This window comes from Rana temporaria, chromosome 6, assembly GCF_905171775.1.
Source record: "Rana temporaria chromosome 6, aRanTem1.1, whole genome shotgun sequence".
In the NCBI taxonomy this organism is placed as follows: Eukaryota; Metazoa; Chordata; class Amphibia; order Anura; family Ranidae; genus Rana; species Rana temporaria.
The window spans coordinates 158,099,900-158,120,618 of record NC_053494.1 but is presented as its reverse complement, the minus strand read 5'-3'; the positions used below and the strand labels follow the sequence as shown (position 1 = coordinate 158,120,618).

Here is a 20,719-nt window from a genome sequence, read left to right as displayed (position 1 = left end):
TAATCCTTTATTAGAGTTGCTGACGGGTAGTAAGTGTTGGCGCTCTGAGGTATTTCCTGGTCTGATAACACATCTATCTGCCTTCATTGCTTTTTATAGATAGTGAGGAAGCGGCACAGTCTAGTCAGTCAGGACATGTCCTTCTAGTTTCTGACACAACATGGGCAGTAAAAAGTAGGCCTCATTCACACTGACATTGACAGACCTGCAATGGAATGCCTTTACAGGACATTTCTAAACTTGTATATATGCATAGAATTATTTTTGATGCAAAATGTATAACTTTTTTTGAAATGTGGTTTTCTGGATATTTTTGTTATTCTGTCTCTCACTGTTAAAATGAACCTACCATTAAGCCCTGGTTCACACTGGGTACGATTTGGAACGATTTGAGATGCGATTTGACATGTCAAATCGCATCTCAAATCGGCAGCAATTGTCGGCAATGGCACTGTCCTAATCAGTGCGACGCCGCATCTGCGATTTCAAAAAGTAGTTCCTGTACTACTTTTTGCGATTTCGGGCTGCGATTTACATTAAATTGCGGCCGAAATCGCGGCAAAATCGCAGCCGCGAAATCGAGGTAAAATCGCGCATGGGGGGGGGGGGATCTGATAACCGGCTTCTATTTAATCATTGGCTGCCAGCTGATCACATGGTAAAAGGCCGCTGTGATTGGCCCTTTACCCCATCTGTGATCAGCTGAGTCTGAAGGATTCGGCGATCACAGACCATGCTGTCCGAGCACATCTTTTAGCTATAGCATGGGTGGGAAAGAGTTAAAGGGCTCTAAATTATGAAAGTCTGGGTTATTGATCATGTGATAGGCAGTCACAGCAAACATATGATAAAAATAGGCAGTTCGGCCATGGTTCTTCCGCTCCCCTTAAAGGGGTTGTAAAGCCGACCAGCCGGCGCAGTTCGGCTCTCCTGCGCGAGAGCCCGTAGCTCTACGTCGGCAGTTGAACCGGCCACTAGGGGCACGCACGTGCGCCGCCAGCTCGCTCCTGCCCGGTCGTGATAACCGCCGGGCACCCGCGATCACTCATTATAGAGCGAGAACCGGGAGCTGTGTGTGTAAACACACAGCTCTCGGTCCTGTCAGGGGAGAAATGCCTGATCGTCTGTTCATACAATGTATGAACAGCGATCAGTCATTTCCCCTAGTGAGTCCACCCCCCCTACAGTTAGAACACACCCAGGGAACATGCCTAACCCCTTCCCTGCCCCCTAGTGTTAACCCCTTCCCTGCCAGTGGCATTTTTATAGTAATCAATGCATTTTTATAGCACTGATCGCTATAAAAATGCCAATGGTCCCAAAAAAGTGTCCGAAGTGTCCGCCATAATGTCGCAGTACCAAAAAAAAATCGATGATCGCCGCCATTACTAGTAAAAAAAAAAATATTAATAAAAATGCCATAAAACTACCCCCTATTTTGTAAACGCTATAACTTTTGCACAAACCAATCAATAAACGCTTATTGCGATTTATTTATTTTTTTTGTTTTTTTTACAAAAAATATGTAGAAGAATACGTATCGGTCTAAACTGAGGAAAATTTTTTTTTTTTTATATATTTTGGGGGTATATTTATTATAGTAAAAAGTAAAAAATTTTCATTTTTTTTTTCCAAAATTGTCGCTCCATTTTGGTCCGAGTCTTAAGTGGTTAAAGAGCAACTGTCATCTCTGACGCCCGCTGTTGACTCACCAACAGTCCCATTCACTTTAATGGGTCGGTTGGTGATGGAGCAGTGACACAACAAGGTGAGGGACGTGGCGGCAGCAGGTGAGTGGATGCCCATGAACAGGCGCTGCCATGATGGATCTGAAATGACATGTGCTCTTTAAATGTAAAGACTTATTCATGCTGGTAGTTAGAATCTTTAATATTTGCAAACAAAATGAAGGTTTCCTAATAAGCTGTCGGGTTAGTAAAACGGCGATATCAGAACCAATTCAATTATACAGTTTGTAGTGTACATAGATTTTCAAAACAATGGGATAAAGGAATATTCCTGAACTTTGTTTTATCTCATGGTTACTGTGAAATTGCATGTTATCTCAGCTTGCGGTACAATAAAGACTTTGAACTCCTAAAGATTGTTCATATGGTTCTCTCTGTGACCTATTACACTATTAAAAGCAATGGGAGGCTAATTGTGGCTGCTTGCATGTAATCGCTCATGGAGTGATTACCTGTGATGATTGACCCTGGACTCAGACTCTCAGGGCCAGATCCACAAAGAAATTACGCCGGCGTATCTATGGATACGCCGCGTAATTTCTAAGATCCCCTGTCGTATCTTTGTTTTGTATCTACAAAACAAGATATGACTGAATGAGGGCTCGATCCGACTGGCGTACGTCTTAGTACGCCGTCGGATCTTAGGTGCATATTTACGCTGGTGGCGTTTCCGTCGATTTCCGCGTTGAGTATGCAAATTAGCTAGATACGGTGATCCACGAACGTCCGGCCGGCGCATTTTTTTTATGTCGTTTCCGTAAGCCTTTTTTCGGCGTATAGTTACCCCTGCTATATGAGGCGTATACTATGTTAAGTATGGACGTCGTTCCCACGTCGAATTTTGAAAATTTTACGTAGTTTGCGTAAGTCGTTCGCGAATAGGGCTTTGCGTAGAATGACGTTCACGTCGTAAACATTGGCTTGTTGCGGGTTAATTTCGAGCATGCGCACTGGGATACCCCCACGGACGGCGCATGCGCTGTTCAAAAAAGACATCATTTACGTCGGGTCAAGTAAAATTAACATAAAACATGCCCACATCTTTAACATTTGAATTCCGCGCCCTTACGCCGGCAGATTTACGCTACGCCGCCGTAACTTTAGAGGCAAGTGCTTTGTGAATACAGCACTTGCCTCTCCAAGTTGCGGCAGAGTAGCGTTACTAGTATACGCTACGCCGGACTAAAATTACGACCCGCTACGTGGATCTGGCCCTCAGTGTCCAGGGCCAATCATCGTCGATAATTGCAAGTGTGAATGAGGCCTAAACAGAAATTTGCTTTTCACATGAGTGAATATTCAAACATTCTTTTTGTGTGAAGATTCCTTTAGTGAATCGTCCTCGTTCTGTCTAGGTATTGCTAGGTTGTCCTACTGATTTAGAGAAAGTATGATTGTATGTGTAAGAATTCTGTTTTTACTTTGAAATGAATGCCCATTTTGTACTTTATATACAATTATAGTGCCCAACAAAAACCTTTTTGTTTTTCGGTCCAGTATGGGAAAGGGTTAGAACCTCCGTAAAGTCTTCATTGTATCGCAGTCTCCAGCAAGGAGAACAATGAGCAGAGAAATAGTAACAAATCTTTTAAAACTAGAAATCGGAGGCAGCAGTGCCATAGATCTTACACCAGGGTTCGACAAATCCCGGTCGCCAGGTCGCCATGGCGATTAGAAATAGTGTCCTGGCGTCTTGGCTTGGAAGGTGGCGCCATCTGGTGGTGAGCCGTTGGTATTACAAGTTATTACCACCAGATGTGAGCTGGCGCCATCTGGTGGTGGCCGTTGGTATTACAAGTTAAGCATTACAAGTTAAACAGCAATTCTAATGTCATTTTTCACTATTTTTCAATGCCATCTTCTTCCCTCTAATTAGAACCCCCAAACATTATATATATTTGTTATCCTAACACCCTAGAGAATAAAATGGCGATCATTGAAATACTTTCTGTCACACCGTATTTGCGCAGCTGTCTTACAAGCACACTTTTTTGGGAAAAAATTACACTTTTTTTTATTAAAAAATAAGACAACAGTAAAGTTATCCCCATTTTTTTTAATATTATGAAAGATAATGTTACGCCGAGTAAATTCATACCCAACATGTCACGCTTCAAAATTGCGTCCGCTCGTGGAATGCCGACAAGCTTTTACCCTTTAAAATCTTCATAGGCGACGTTTAAAAAAATCTACAGGTTGCATGTTTTGAGTTAGAGGAGGTCTATGGCTAGAATTATTGCTCTCGCTCTACCAATCGCGGTGATACCTCACATGTGTGGTTTGAACACCGTTTACATATGCGGGCGCTGCTCACGTATGTGTTCGCTTCTGCGTGCAAGCTCGTCGGGACGGGGTGCGTTTTCTGGCTCCTAACTTTTTTAGCTGGCTCCTAGATTCCAAGCAAATTTGTCAAACCCTGTCTTACACTGCAGATATACAGCTATGAGGCACAGGGGAGCCTAGGCACACTCGCATACCAGGGAGTGCATTGCTTTTTTTTAGGAGAAATTCCAGACAAAATGTACATTTATCAGGGTACTGCTTGGGCACAATTTACATTCATGTATGTTCTCTCTAATATAGCAAAACTTTACTTTTTTTTTGTTCAGTTTCACATTAAATGGAGGCCCAGCCATGGCTGTGACCCCTGTCCCTTTAGCAGTAATTTTTTTGTCTTAACCACAGAAAAGTCTGCATTGTGTTCTTGAGTAATCACCTAATCTGAACAATCACCAATTTCCTTGTCTGTGAAATGCTTTGCATCAGCAGTTTTCAGAATCATTTTCAAGTGTGCATTTGACCTTTTACATACTACAGCCCTGACTTTTTTTGTTCACGTGTGTCTTACAACACCCCAGCAGAAACTTGGCAATGATGAGACCGCTAAGGGCCTATTTACATCAGCGCAGCCTCAACACAAAGACAAGGCAATTCTCAAAGTGGTTCGAAAGCTAAAACATTTCTTGTAAAGGCAGTTTTTTTTTTTGCATTTAGATAAAAAAGCCTTCTGTGTGTAGCACCCTCGCCAGCACCCCCTAATACTTACCTGAGCCCCATCTTTGTCCAGCGATTTCCACGAGTCCCTCGGTTGTCCGGGACCTTCTCTCCTAATTGGCTGAGACACAGCAGGTGTGCCATTGGCTCCCACGCTGTCAATCAAAGTCACTCAGCCAATCAGGAGAGAGAGAGGGGTTGGTGCCAAAACGGCAGCTCCGTGTCTGAATGGACACACAAAGCTGAAGCTCGGCTTGGGTGCCCCCATAGTAAGCTGCTTGCTGTAGGGGGACTCGACAGGAGGGAGGGGCCAGAAGAGCCAAAGAGGGACCCAAGAAGAGGAGGATCTGGGCTGCTCTGTGCAAAACCATTACACAGAGTCGGTAAGTATAACATGTTTGTTATGAAAAGAAAACGAGACGTTACAATCGCTCTAACGCATTCCATGCATTAAAGGGGTTGTAAAGTTTCGTCTTTTATTTTTTTTAAATAGGTTCCTTTAAGCTAGTGCATTGTTGGTTCACTTACCTTTTCCTTCGATTTCCCTTCTAAATGTTTTTTTTCTTTGTCTGAATTTATCACTTCCTGTTTCTCCTCAGTAAGCTTGCCCCCATCATCCGAGTGGTGGAAAGTCATTTAGAACAGCTTACTGAACACCTTACCGAGGAGGAACAGGAAGTGAGAAATTCAGACAAAGAAAACAAATATAAAAAACATTTAGAAGGGAAATGGAAGGAAAAGGTAAGTGAACCAACAATGCACTAGCTTAAAGTAACCTATTTAGAAAATATAGCCATCCAGTCTGTGTCTATAGACACATCTATAGACACAGACTGGGCGGCTCGGTCCTGCCCCTCCCCCGCCCACTCCCTCATCCTTGTGATTGACAGCAGCGTGAGCCAATGGCTTCTGCTGCTGTTTCTGAGCCAGTGAGGAGGGAGAGAGCCTCTGCTCTCGTGCTCGTTTCTGGATTGAGATCTGGCTCGGTAGGGGTGCACCGAATGGATATTTTGGTACCGAAACCAAAAATGCAGGATGTGCTTGGCCGGAATCCTGCAAAAACATTGGCATATTTTTTTTTTTTTTTTTTTTTTACAAAGGTGAGCTTATCCTTTAAATAAAACCTGAATATTAAATATCGCTTTAGGCTTGTTTTGTTATCGCTCAGCAAGTAAAAATATCTAGAATTCCATCTTATGTGGAAAGACCTAGCTAGATTCAGGTAGAGTTAACTCTGAATCTGCGCCGTCCTATCTTGGGGTGCAATATTTAGGCTGGCCGCTAGGTGGCGCTTCCATTGCGGTCGGCGTAGAATATGTAAGTCACTAGATACGCCTATTCATGAACGTACGCCCGGCCGACGAAGTACAGATATGCCGTTTACGTAACGCTTTATCAGGCCTAAAGATATTCCATCAAATAGCTGGAATAGTAATGTTAAAGTATGGCCGCCGTTCCCGCTTCGAAATTCGAAAATTTTACGTCGTTTGCGTAAGTCGTCCTTGAATAGGGATTTACGTCCACGTCGAAATCAATAGGCCCGTGCGGCGTACATTGCCGCAATGCACACTGGGAAATGTAGGCGGACGGCGCATGCGCCGTTCCAAAAAAACGTCAATCACGTCAGGTCAAGCCCCATTAACATAAAACACGCCCCCTCAGTCGAATTTGAATTAGGCGCTCTTGCGCCCGCCGCATTTACGCTACGCCGCCGTAACTTAGCAGGCAAGTACTTTGTGAATCATGTACTTGCCTAGCTAACTTACGGCGGCGTAGTGTAAACATGCTAAGCTACGCCGCCGCAAAGTTAGGACACCCTACGTGAATCTAGCTAACAGACTTTCCATTTCTGGAGCATTTTGCAGATTGAGTTTGTCTCGGTAAGTCTAACCTGCATTGCCCTGGATAGGAGGAATATTGGAAAATAAACCTGCGGCCGGCACATATATACATGGCATTGTCGGGTGCCTGTCAGACAATGAAAGGCTCTGTATCGCTTCTCAGTGTTGGGAGCCAAGATAATCTGTTCTATGTTAATATCATAATTGGATTTGCTGTGCTGTTTGCAGAGAAGGTTCTTTCCATTATTAGATTTTATCTAGAGGTGGTTTATTGACTTGCAATGCGATTGTGTCTTCATTTCATAATTAGTTCTTGTACAGCTTGTATGTTTACATTCCGAAAAATGCAACTTGTTGCTCCTATTATGCTTAGACAGCAGGGACAAAGATAGCAATTAAAAAAAATAATCTACGTCTTATTTTTGGGGAAACAGGGTAGCATATACAACTGCTAGACAAGCCATTATGGAAGAAGGTGGCCTGGTCTGATGAACCACCTTTTTTTATATCAGGGTTCGACAAAATCCGGGGCACCCGCTCGCAATTGCGACTAAAATTAGCGACCTGGCGCCCGGGGAAAGGAAGCATAGGCCTGCAGAAGGCCGCTAAAAGCCGCGGCCTCAATTACCGACACGATCGCGGGGGAGCACGGAGACGCAGGATACCCCATCCTGTGTCTCTGTGCGCTCCCACGCCGCGCGATCGCGTCAGGCCGCGCCGGACGGTAATTGAGGCCGCGGCCTTCTTCAGGCCTATGCTTCCTTCTGTGACCTGGCGCCATCTTGTGGTGGCCGTTGGCATGACAAGTAAACCAGCAATGTTAATGTAGCTTCCCCAGTGTTTTCATTGCCATCTCCTTCCCTCCAATTAGAGCCCCCAAACATTGAATATATTTTTTATTCTAACACGCTAGAGAATAAAATGGCGGTCGTTGCAATACTTTCTGTCACACCATATTTGCGCAGCGGTCTTACAAGCGCACTTTTTTGGGAAAAAATACACATAGCCCAATTTTTTTTATATTGTGAAAGATAATGTTACGCCAAGTAAATTGATACCCAACATGTCACACTTCAAAATTGCATCTGCTCGTGGAATGGCGACAAACTTTTACCCTTTAAAATTTCCATAGGCGACGTTTAAAAAATTCTACAGGTTGCATGTTTTGAGTTACAGTAGGGCTAGAATTATTGCTCTCGCTCTAATGATCGCGGCGATACCTCACATGTGTGGTTTGAACACCGCTTTCATATGCGGGCGCTGCTCACGTATGCGTTCGCTTCTGCGCGCAAGCTCGGCGGGATGGGGCGAGTTTCTGGCTCCTAACTTTTTTAGCTGGCTCCTAGATTCCAAGCAAATTTGTCAAACCCTGTTTTATATCATGTGGATGGCTGAGTGCATGTGTGTCACTTACCTGGGGAAGAGATGGGAACATGATACATTTATTGCAAGCTAGGGGAGGCAGTGTGATGCTTTGGGCAATATTCTGCTTGGAAATCTGTCTGCGATGTCTGCTGGCCACCGGCAACCGCTCCTCAGAGAGCCAGAATGGGGATCTGTCAATGTAAACAGACATCCCCCTTTCTCACAGGGGGAGGAGAGAGATCTGCGGATCCTAGTGATCAGGAACAGCAATCTGTCTCCTCCTCTCGTCAGAACACTGCCCTCACAGTTAGAAAAGTTAGAAACCCCTCCCTAGGGAACACGTAAACCCTTGATCGCACACTAGTGTTAACCTCTTCCCTACCAGTTACATTTATACAGTAAGCAGTGGCTATTTTTAGCTCTGATCGCTGTATAAATGTGAATGGTCCCAAAATAGTGTCAAAAGTGTCCGATCTGTCTGCCGCAATGTCGCTAAAAATTTGGCATATCATTTTTTTTGGGGAAGAGTGGGTACCTTCTTTTAGAGGGACTTCCTCCTTCCGCTTCTTGGCTGCCTAGACGACGACTCCTCTCCTCCTAGGTGGCCCCTTCTTCCCTGCAATCTTCTGGGACACATCACAGGTCCCAGAAGATTGCCTGGCCAACAGCAGACCGCAGCACGTGCCCAGAGCGCAGCACGGCTGGCTGGCTGCCCACGGCGTGACGGTGCCGTGTAAAGGAGTGGGGAGAAGAGCGAGGCTTCAGGCGGCCGCGTCGCTGGACCGTGGGTCAGGTAAGTGTCTGTTTAGTAAAAGTCAGCAGATACACTTTTTGTAGCTGCTGGCTTTTAATAAACTAAAAAACGGATGGAACTCGGCTTTAAGTGGTTAATGGGGATGATTGACAAAGACATATGTGAGTACAGATTATTGCTGTCGTTTGAAGCAAAGCTGTTGCTTGTAACAAACTGTTGCATTATGTTCAGAAAATAAAGCAAGCGCTATAGTGGGAACATTTTCTACTATTACTGCGGTTTTGTGCCACCTGGGACAGTCTGCATATTGCCACTTTCCAAAGCTACACTGTTTATGTATATTGATGGAATAATATGAGGGTAGATTGAAAGGTTCTTGGCCTCATCACCAGAGCGAGGATCAATCCACATGATTGTGATTAGGGAAGTCGGTAAAGTGTCTGTTACACGTGTGGTTTCATTATGATATACTGTATGCGTTATTTCCTCTGCTGCAGGGGCTTAGACACACCCAACACACATTTTTGAAAAATAGATGCTGATCCAGACATCATTGACTTACTAGTCCCATTTTCAAGCTGATCCTTCAAACTTCATGGACCTATTTGATGTCATGGAAGTCAGATAGGGCCAGATTCAGAAAGAGATACGACGGCGTATCTACTGATACGCCGTCGTATCTCTGAGTTCCGACGGTCGGATCAATGCGACTGATTCATAGAATCAGTTATGCATAGATATCCCTAAGATCCGACAGGTGTAAGTGACTTACACCGTCGGATCTTAGGCTGCAATTCCAGGCCGGCCGCTAGGTGGCGCTTCCGTATTTGTACGCGACGAATATGCAAATGAGAAGTTACGCCGATTCAGAAACGAACGACCGCCCGGCGCTTTTTTTTTTTTACGTCGTTTGCGTTCGGCATTTTCCGGCGTATAGTTACCCCTGGGTCTATGAGGCGCAGCCAATGTTAAGTATGGTCGTCGTTCCCACGACGAAATTTGAATTTTTTACGTCGTTTGCGTAAGTCGTTCGCGAATACGGATGGACGTAATTTGCATAAACGTCGAAAGCATGACAAATTGCCGACGTCATTTGGAGCATGCGCACTGGGATTCAGTCGCGGCCGGCGCATGCGCAGTACGTTCAGCGCAGGAACGTGCTTAATTTAAATGCTCCACGCCCCCTACCCGGCTAATTTGAATTAGGCGGGCTTGCGCCGGGTGATTTACGCTACGCCACCGCAACTTTACAGGCAAGTGCTTTGTGAATAAAGCACTTGCCCGTAAAACTTGCGGCGACGTAACGTAAATGACATACGTTACGCCGCCACAGAGTTACGCCGGATCTACGTGAATCTGGCCCATAGTGTCTTAAAACGCACACGTTGTTGATCAGCAGTCAAAAGCCATTTTTCAAGAATGTGGTGTGTAGGACGTGTCTAAATTTCTGCAGAGGCGTGAATAACGAACGTATCATAATTAAAACCAAGCACACATACAACCGACACTTTACTGAATTTCCATATTAATAATTATGTGGATTGTTCCACCCTCCATTGATGAGGCTAAGGATTTTCAGTCTACCATTGCATATGTCTACTGCCGTAGAGCATACAGTAGGTTGCCACATCTGTGGGGCAGCCAAAATATCTCAGAGCCACGGGGCCACTTATGTTATACTGTAATAAGCAGTGATGCAGTGTGGCCCAACCACCTGCATCGTAGCTACCAAGGATGCTGTGTGAACATTTGCCACACAGCATCCATTGTTGCTAGGACGCAGGTGGCCTTCGCCATGCAACATCCTTTGCTGCTAGGGTGCAGTCTGTCCCTGACGCACAATCCTTTGTTGCTAGGGTGCAGGCAGCCCTGTGGCACAGTCATTGGTTGTTATGGTGCAGGTGGCCCCCTGTGTCCTGTTGGCATCCTAGCAACCAACTTGACCAACGTCAAAAATAGCCTTCTTAGGTGATATTCTGCTGATGACGACTTTACCATCTCTCCGACAATACTGATATACATACAGTACTAGTTTTGTGCTAGTGAATCACTGAATTAGAGACTGTCAGTACAAAACAGAAAAATTCTGCATGTATGATATGCATGCGAGCTTCAGTACTGTCAGAATGGCCCAGCGTTTGGCAGCAATTTCAAGACATTGGAGGCTGGGGCAGGCAAATCTAGGCACCCTTTTAAGGCTGAGAGGTGATCAAATTAAAGCGATTTAAAAACAAATAAAAACTGCAAGGCAATGGCATAATGTGCTAGTATGCATCGCATACTAGCAAATGATAAAATACTCACCTTGGAATGAAGCCCTCCAGCTCTGTAAAATCACCACTGAGAGGACTGACATGTTACCCCATCTGTCTTTCAGGTTCGTGAGCTCCAGCTATGTGATTGGCCAGAGCCACGATGACATACATGCATGCATGGGAGCTGCCGTTTCCAGCACGGGCTCTGAAGGTCCGGTGTCCTGTCAGAATTGGCAACCCGTCAGATTAGGTAACGGAAGTGACATTCCGTCACCTGTGCATGCGTTCCAACACTACCAGGTTGGTTCATCTGACAGAACACCTGCAGTCAGAAAATGCGGCAGCGGACATCTTTCTACACCCAGCTGCGTCTTGAATTTCAGAGTAATTTTAGCAATAAAGTGAGCATATAGAAATAAATATAGTATGTTGACATCTGTGATGCTCTTTTGGATGTTACATATTGAAAGAAGCTGGAAAGCAGCAGTAGGAAGGTGGCAGGGGCCATGTTGTTACACCCCGCACTGCACAGCGCTAAACCTGTAAGCTTTCAATATTAAACATCCAAACGGCATCATAGATGTCAATATACTATATTTATTTATATACTGTACACTCACTTTTGCTAAAATGACTGTGAAATTCAAGATGTAGCTGGGTGTACCAAGATGTCCGCTGTCGCCTTCTGACTGCAGGTGTTCTGTCAGATGAGCAAACCTGGTAGCGGTGAAACGCATGCGCAGGTGACAGAGTGTCGCTTTCGTTACCTAATCTGACGGGTCGCTGATTCTGACGGAACAGCAGCACTGTAAGCCAGATGTTCAGAGTGCATGCGCCGATGAGACCATTGGCTGCATGCACTCTGAATATCTCCTAAACTGTTCAAGTTTAGGAGATATTCACTGTATTTACAGGTAAGCCTTATTAAAGTCTTATCTGTAGGTACAAGTGGTAGTACAGAGTTTACTACTACTTCAAACAGTCAATTAGCCAGGGTGGATTTAATTGAAATCAAGTAAATTTAACCACTTAAGACCTGGACCAAAATGCAGGTAAAGGACCCAGCCCGTTTTTGTGATTCGGCACCACTCCTAAATACACCACTCCTAAAGCCCCCTTCCCATTGAGGGAGCTTTTTTTTAACGCCAAAGCGCCTGAAAAACGCCCCAGTGTGAAAGGGGTCTTAGCGGCACTTTACCAGCGTTTTTCACATTGGGATTGCAGATGAGGCTTCTTTCGGGTGCTTTACAGGCCAAAACGCCCAAAAAACGCTCCAGTGTGAAAGGGGCCTTGAGTTAGATTTTTACTCCAAAAGCATTTTATTAAATAAAATTTGTAAAAAAAAAAAAATCGGATTTTAAATAAAAAAACAATAACGTTTTTTTTTATTATTATTATTATTAAAAAATATATTTTTATTTGTATCCACCCTGCAACTAGCATTTTTAGAAAGTACTCAGTAATGCCAGTTTCACGTGCCTCATGACAGATTTACATTTATTGTACTTACAGTGGCATATAGTAAATACAGATTTGACTATTCCTGTCCCCAACAGTAATGTAGATACAGATTTGTCATAATCCTATTGCAGAGTTGTAAGGTAAATGAAGAGTTAACAATCAACAACATTTTTTTTTTTTTTTTTTTACAGTGGTATAGCATGTATTAATATTTGATTTTAGTCTTTTGGAAAAAAAAAAAACTTGCATATTCTGGAAATCCTCATAAAACTGTTTGATTGTTTTCAGGTTGGCAGCCTCGCTGGTTTGTTTTAGACAATGGTATTCTTTCATACTATGATTCCCAAGATGATGTCTGTAAAGGCAGCAAAGGAAGTATTAAAATGGCTGTCTGTGAAATTAAAGGTAAGAAATTCATGATTATTCTTCAACTTGCTGTGGAATACAGCGACAAAATGTAAAAATCATCGATTCATAGTAATCGGTCACATGTACTGTAGATGGGAAGTGGTTATAAAGGCTGCGGGTGATCAGCACTGAAGATGATGCAAAGGATAAAAAAGAAAAAAAAATTGTATTTTTATTTTTTATGAAAAGAAAAAAGCACAGTGGTTGTTTATGATAAACAGTGGTTTAGCAAAATAAATGCCAATTATTTAGGTTTTACACATTTTAATGTGCTTTCCCATGTGGTGAAATGCAACACGAAAGCATAAATATTAACATCCAACTCTGGGCCGCAAAAAAAAAAGCTCTTACACTGCCCCCCCCCCTGCACTGCAAGGGTTAAATTCTCAAGAACAATAAGGAGTAAAGGAAGAGGCTGTATTTTTTCCTCCAGCGCTTTCCTCTTCCCTGTGACTCCCCAATCTGTGGGCAGCCCCCCGGCGTCACCATGTGCAATGCAGGGCTTTTAGTCCTGCATTGTATGTGAAGAAGTAAGTGTGCAACTGGGGTTTGGAGTGCCTTGGAGCAGGAGTCTCCAACCCCCCCCCCCCCTCAGGCCACAAACCGGTAGTAGTCCACGGCCTGTTGATAGGCGGGTCGCACAGCAGTGGGTGAATGGCGACCGCGGTCCAGACGAGACTATCAATCTTGTACCATGGTGGCCACTCACTACCTGCTGTGCGGTCGTGCCACTTAACCTGTGTGTCTTCTCCTGGGTCACCTGCCCTGCCGATGATGTCATTTAATCAGCAGTGCATGAGACAGGAAGAACTGTAGATCTGGACAGAGAGCGGAGTCTTTTTATGTTACCAGTCTTGTCTGTTACCATCGCACACATTCCTGGATCACAAGGCTCGTCTGTAGTGGGTGCTGTAGTGACTGGATTAGCTTTGGACTACATTAGAAGATCCGTGGTGTGCTGGCGAATTTGTGCATTGTTCATATTAACAAGAGTCCAGATCTGCAGCTCCTCCTGCTCTGCTGATAGGATGACATTATTAGCGGGGCGGGAGACCTGGAAGAGGACACACAGGCTGATAACTGCCTCTGCACTGCCAAAGCTAGGACTGTGCAGGAGAGGCAGAGAATGATAGGGGGCAGTGAGGTTACAGAGGAAGTGGGGGGGGGGGGGCAATGACTGCAAGGGGCACTGTGTAGGGGGGACTGTGAGTGCTAAGGGAACTGTAATATAATGGGGACTACACTGCAAAGGGGAACTAATTATTGCAGTTTCCTTCACATCACAGTGCCCCTTTACAGTTCAGTCCCCTTCACATCACAGTGCCCCTTCACATCACAGGTGCCCCTTTAACAGTGCAGTCCCCTTCACATCACAGTGCCCCCATTACAGTGCAGTCCCCTTCACATCACAGTGCCCCCATTGCAGTGCAGTCCCCTTCACATCACAGTGCCCCTTTACAGTGCAGTCCCTTTCCCATCACATTCCCACTTTACAGTGCAGTCCCCTTCACATGTCAGTACCCCCTTTACAGTGCAGTCCCCTTCACATCACAGTGCCCCCTTTACAGTGCAGTCCCCTTCACATGTCAGTGCCCCCTTTATAGTGCAGTCCCCTTCACATGTCAGTACCCCCTTTACAGTGCAGTCCCCTTCACATCACAGCGCCACCTTTACATTGCAGTCCCCTTCACATCACAGTGCCCCCTTTACAGTGCAGTCCCCTTCACATCACAGTGCCCCCTTACAGTGCAATCCCCTTTACATCCCAATGCCCCCTTACAGTGAAATCCCCTTTACATCCTGATGCCCCCTTACAGTGAAATCCCCTTTACATCCTGATGCCCCCTTACAGTGAAATCCCCTTTACATCCTGATGCCCCCTTACAGTGCAGTCCCCTTTACATCCTGATGCCCCCTTACAGTGCAGTCCCCTTTACATCCCGATGCTCCCTTACAGTGAAATCCCCTTTACATCCTGATGCCCCCTTACAGTGAAATCCCCTTTACATCCTGATGCCCCCTTACAGTGAAATCCCCTTTACATCCTGATGCCCCCTTACAGTGAAATCCCCTTTACATTCTGATGCCCCCTTACAGTGAAATCCCCTTTACATCCTGATGCCCCCTTACAGTGAAATCCCCTTTACATCCTGATGCCCCCTTAAAAGTGCAGTCCCCTTTACATCCCGATGCCCCCTTACAGTGAAATCCCCTTTACATCCCGATGCTCCCTTACAGTGCAGTCCCCTTTACATCCCGATGCCCCCTTACAGTGCAGTCCCCTTTAATGTTGAGGGCTTGGGATGTGAAGGGGGGCTGAGGACCGACGTGAAAGCCCAAGGGTCCCTGGAAAAATTGGCTTGCACATAACCACTCCCTGGTGCCAAAAAGGTTTGGGATTGTGAGGGCAAAACTGTGGGAGGCCAGTTACACAGATGGAGGGTATTACTAATTATTCCTTTACCCCTAGACTTTACAAGCATTTTACCATTGCAGTGTGATTGGTGGATTTGATTTTAAAGTCCTCTAAGCCAAGTGAGTCGCTTGACTGGTTTGGCTCAGTATTTGTTATACTTGCATACAATAAATATTTTCTCATGGGAAAGGGTATAATTGTAATAGGTATTCCTTTTTGCTAGAGAACCTCTTCCTTTGTGTTGGTTGCTCCCTATACGCCTGATTATAGTTTTCTGCAGTTGGTCACAAAAGCTATAATAGGACTGTGGCTTTGGCTGGCTGTACATCTGCGGATCTCTCATTAAATAAATCACAAACTTTCCCCTGACCTGTACAGTTTCTCTCATGATTTTTGCTTATGGACTGAAAGAACCATTGTTGCCTAATTCTCAGGACTAACAGGAACAATTCATACAGTGATGAAAATAAGTATTTGAACACCCTGCTATTTTGCAAGTTCTCTCACTTGGAAATCATGGAGGGGTCTGAAATTGTTATCGTAGGTGCATGTCCACTGTGAGAGACATAATCAAAAAAAAAATCCAGAAATCACAATGTATGATTTTTTTAAACTATTTATTTGTATGATACAGCTGCAAATAAGTATTTGAACACCTGAGAAAATCAATGTTAATATTTGGTACAGTAGCCTTTGTTTGCAATTACAGAGGTCAAACGTTTCTTGTAGTTTTTCACCAGGTTTGCACACACTGGAGGAGGGACTTTGGCCCACTCCTCCACACAGATCTTCTCTAGATCAGTCAGGTTTCTGGGCTGTCGCTGAGAAACACGGAGTTTGAGCTCCCTCCAAAGATTCTCTATTGGGTTTAGGTCTGGAGACTGGCTAGGCCACGCCAGAACCTTGATATGCTTCTTACAGAGCCACTCCTTGGTTATCCTGGCTGTGTGCTTTGGGTCATTGTCATGTTGGAAGACCCAGCCTCGACCAATCTTCAAAGCTCTAACTGAGGGAAGGAGTTTGTTGCCCAAAATCTCGCAATACATGGCCCCGGTCATCCTCTCCTTAATACAGTGCAGTCGCCCTGTCCCATGTGCAGAAAAACACCCCCAAAGCATGATGCTACCACCCCCATGCTTCACAGTAGGGGTGGTGTTCTTGGGATGGTACTCATCATTCTTCTTCCTCCAAACATGGTTAGTGGAATTATGACCAAAAAGTTCTATTTTGGTCTCATCTGACCACATGACTTTCTCCCATGACTCCTCTGGATCATCCAAATGGCCATGGGCAAACTTAAGACGGGCCTTGACATGTGCTGGTTTAAGCAGGGGAACCTTCTGTGCCATGCATGATTTCAAACCATGACGTCTTAGTGTATTACCAACAGTAACCTTGGAAACGGTGGTCCCAGCTCTTTTCAGGTCATTGACCAGCTCCTCCCGTGTAGTCCTGGGCTGATTTCTCACCTTTCTTAGGATCATTGAGACCCCACGAGGTGAGATTTTGCATGGAGCCCCAGTCCGAGGGAGATTGACAGTCATGTTTAGCTTCTTCCATTTTCTAATGATTGCTCCAACAGTGGACCTTTTTTCACCAAGCTGCTTGGCAATTTCCCCGTAGCCCTTTCCAGCCTTGTGGAGGTGTACAATTTTGTCTCTAGTGTCTTTGGACAGCTCTTTGGTCTTGGCCATGTTAGTAGTTCACAGGTGTGGACAGGTGTCTTTATGCAGCTAATGACCTCAAACAGGTGCATCTAATTTAGGATAATAAATGGAGTGGAGGTGGACATTTTAAAGGCAGACTAACAGGTCTTTGAGGGTCAGAATTGTAGCTGATAGACAGGTGTTCAAATACTTATTTGCAGCTGTATCATACAAATAAATAGTTAAAACATCATAAATTGTGATTTCTGGAAAAAAAATGTTTGATTATGTCTCTCACAGTGGACATGCACCTACGATGACAATTTCAGACCCCTCCATGATTTCCAAGTGGGAGAACTTGCAAAATAGCAGGGTGTTCAAATACTTATTTTCCTCACTGTAAGTAAAATGTTGACATTTTAAAAAATGTGTGTTCCTAATGAAGAAAATGCTTTATCGTATTGTTCCAACTTGTCTTTGCAGTTCACTCAACAGACAACTCCAGGATGGAGCTCATCATCCCTGGAGAACAACACTTCTATGTCAAGGCTGTAAATGCTGCAGAAAGGCAGAGGTGGTTAGTAGCTTTGGGGAGCTCTAAGGCCTGCCTGGCTGATAACAGGACCAGGAAAGAGAAAGGTAAGTAGTTCAGGTTCATAGACTACAGTAACCCTCCATGCTGTCTTTTAGTGGGTAGCGTTCTGCTAAGCACATCAAGCCTCCTTCTACCTAATGTTAGTTTATTATCCCAAATACCTTTAAGGCTGCCAAGGAAAGTAGAGCTTCCTTTCTAAGGACACTTACACAGCTGTAATTTACAGCATATGGCTATCCAGAGTATAATACAGATGTAGTTGTCATTAGGGAAGGGCTTGCGTGTGTTTGAGATCCCACCAGGAAGCTGACACTGCACACGGCTAATCACGGGCAGTGAGACATTTCCCGGTCCGCAGCTGCACAGACCAAAGAAATGTCTCACTGCCTGTGATTAGCCTTGTGCAGTGTCGGCTTCCTGGCAGGATCAGGCAGGTGGGATCCCGAACATCTCTAGTTGTCAGCACTGTCCTCACCAGAGCCGATTCTACAATCCCCTTCCGGTCCAGGTGCTGGTATCTTAACTAAGGGAAACTAAGACATGTCCTGTGCGAATTTCCCCTCCGCGATTTTAGATGCAGTTCATATGTACATTTTTTGTGTCCTCAACAACAGATGACTCATCAGCGGAAAGGAAGGGGGGGGGGGCGAGTGAGTGCCCCCCCCCCCACCCCTTAGCACATTGTCCCCATAATGATGGGGACAAGGGCCTCTTCCCCACAACCCTGGGTGATGGATGTGGAGGTCTGCGGGCAGGGGGCTTATCAGAATCAGGAAGGGATCCCAGCCCCCTCCCCTATGTGAATGCATATGGGGTACATTGAACCCCCACTCATTCACCCAAAAAATATGTCAAAAAGAAATAAAAACACAGACAGTTTTTGACAATTCCTTTATTAATAACACAAAGGATGCTTATTATGAATTTTTTTTTCATTTACAACCCCTTTAAACTCGGCACAGCAGTAGATGCATTTTGGTACCTCTGCGTCTTGCTCAGTAATATGTCTTCCACTAAAAAGGGATCAGGGACTAGGAGCAAGAAAACAGCGCCGCCTGAGACAGGAGGCTCTGGCCGCACATGCTCGGTACCTTCCTCCCCTGTAACTATTAATTTACCAGTTCAGGAGGAGCCGTCGCCACGTTCAGGAGTTTCTCCAGTGGCACCTGGGCCTGCATATGCTACTAAAGACACTTTTTTTGCAGCAATGGGAAAACTTTATTGATCCTCTTTCAGACAGATCTGAAGCGGATGAGATTTCACCTGCAGAGAAGTCGGATGGATCAGGCTTTTCAGAGGAACCCTTCTCTGCATCTCAGATGCTAAAGTCGCAGGTACAATATTACGCTGAAGTCGTACATACTACATTCAGGTTACCTCCTTCAGGGTTAACTGAATCACCTGTCTCCTCCCTGGGCTCGTTAAAGACCCTGCAGAGTACAAACTCTTTTCCTATTCATCCCATGCTAAAAAAGCTAATGTTTGCAGACTGGTTACACCCAGACAAACATTTCTCTCCTCCTAAGAAGTTGAATATTCTTTATCCCATGGAGGAAGAGTTTACAAAGAAATGTAGTCTGCCTGCTGTAGATGCAGCTATATCTTCTGTAAATAAGAACCTGACTTGTCCAGTGGATGACGTTCAGATATTCAAGGATCCTTCAGATAAAAAGCTGGAATCCTTGTTTAAATCTTCCTTCCTGCTTGCAGGATCAGTTGCCCAACCTGCGGTTGCAGCAGTAGGCATGTGTCTGGTCATCAAACACCAGATAAAAGAGGGACTGAAGGAATTGACTCCAGAGCAGTCCAAGGCTTGGGAAGATTTGCCTAAAGCTTTATGCTTTACAATAGATGCTATGAGAGATTTCATCCTGCAAGCATCTCGTCTTGCACTCAAGCTGGTGCATATGCACAGAATCCTTTGGCTAAAGCATTGGTCTGCAGAGGCACCCTGTAAAAAGCTTCTGGCGAGTTTCCCCTTTCATGGAGAACACCTTTTTGGGGAGGATTTGGAAAAGTATATCCAAAAGATATCTAGCGGAAAAACTACCCTATAACCAGAGAAGAAGAAAAACAAGCGTCCTTGTTTTAATTGTTCTCTCTCCCCGGCTCCTGGTAAATCTACTTCCAGCAAGTGGAGACGGCATCTTCAGCCAGCCACAAAGACCAAGGAAGACCAGGCCCAAAGAAACAAGAAGCAGTGGGGCTCAAAAGCTAATAAGCAGAACCCCAAAGCCTCTGCATGAAGAGGCGCCCCCGCTCGGCCGAGTGGGGGGACGGCTTCGTCAGTTTTCAGCAGCATGGCAGACGAAAATTCAGGACAGATGGGTAGTATCCACAGTATCCCTGGGGTACAAGTTGGAATTTCAGGAAATCCTATCTTCCCAGTTCCGAAGCTCAAGACTCTCCAAGGATCCTCTAAAAAGAGCACCCTTTTTCAAAGGATTTATTCACCTACTATCCCAAGGGGTGATCACAGAGGTACCCCTAAAGGATACTCAAGGGTACTCAAACCTCTTTGTGATCCCAAAACCGAATGGAGACGTCAGACCCATTCTAAATCTAAGAACGTTAAATCAGTTTCTGAACATTCGCCATTTCCGAATGGAAACTATTCGAGTAGTAGCCGCCTCCCTACAAGGCGATTAATTTATGGCGTCCATAGATATCAAGGATGCATATCTTCATGTATCTATCCATCCCGCTCACCAAAAGTTTTTGAGGTTTGCGGTAGAAGATCGCCACTTTCAATTTGTGGCCCTACCCTTTGGGGTGGCCACAGCACCCAGGGTATTCACAAAGGTACTAGCTCCTTTGTTGGGCAATCTAAGAGCACAAGGCATAAAGATAACAGCCTATCTAGACGATCTGCTTGTAATAGATCAGTCCGTGGCAGGATTGGACCATGCAGTGCTCACCACTATAAAATACCTGGAGCACTTAGGATGGATTGTAAACTTACAAACATCCACTCTACAAGGCCAAAGAAGGGTAGAGTATCTGGGCATGATCATAGACACAGCCCAAAGCCGGGTATTCTTACCAGAATCAAAGTTCAAGTCGCTAAAGGACCTGATCCACAAGGTCAAGGCAAAGAAGAGACCTTCAATCCGCATTTGCATGAGGCTTTTAGGCAAGATGGTAGCCTCCCTTATGCACAGTTTCATTCAAGACTACTTCAAGGCAGCATCTTAGCTGCCTGGAACAGATATATCCAGGCGGTATACTTAGCCCTC

The 20,719-nt window shown here is 44.9% G+C and overlaps 1 protein-coding gene across 1 annotated transcript in view; it reads left to right on the top strand.

The window, feature by feature from the left end:
- Positions 1-20,719, top strand: part of PLEKHA3 (pleckstrin homology domain containing A3) — a 45,679-nt gene that overhangs the window by 9,034 nt on the left and 15,926 nt on the right. The window contains exons 2-3 of the mRNA XM_040357656.1: positions 12,707-12,823; positions 17,372-17,527. Coding sequence (XP_040213590.1) covers positions 12,707-12,823; positions 17,372-17,527 — 273 coding nt within the window. The remainder of the gene's footprint in view (positions 1-12,706; positions 12,824-17,371; positions 17,528-20,719) is intronic.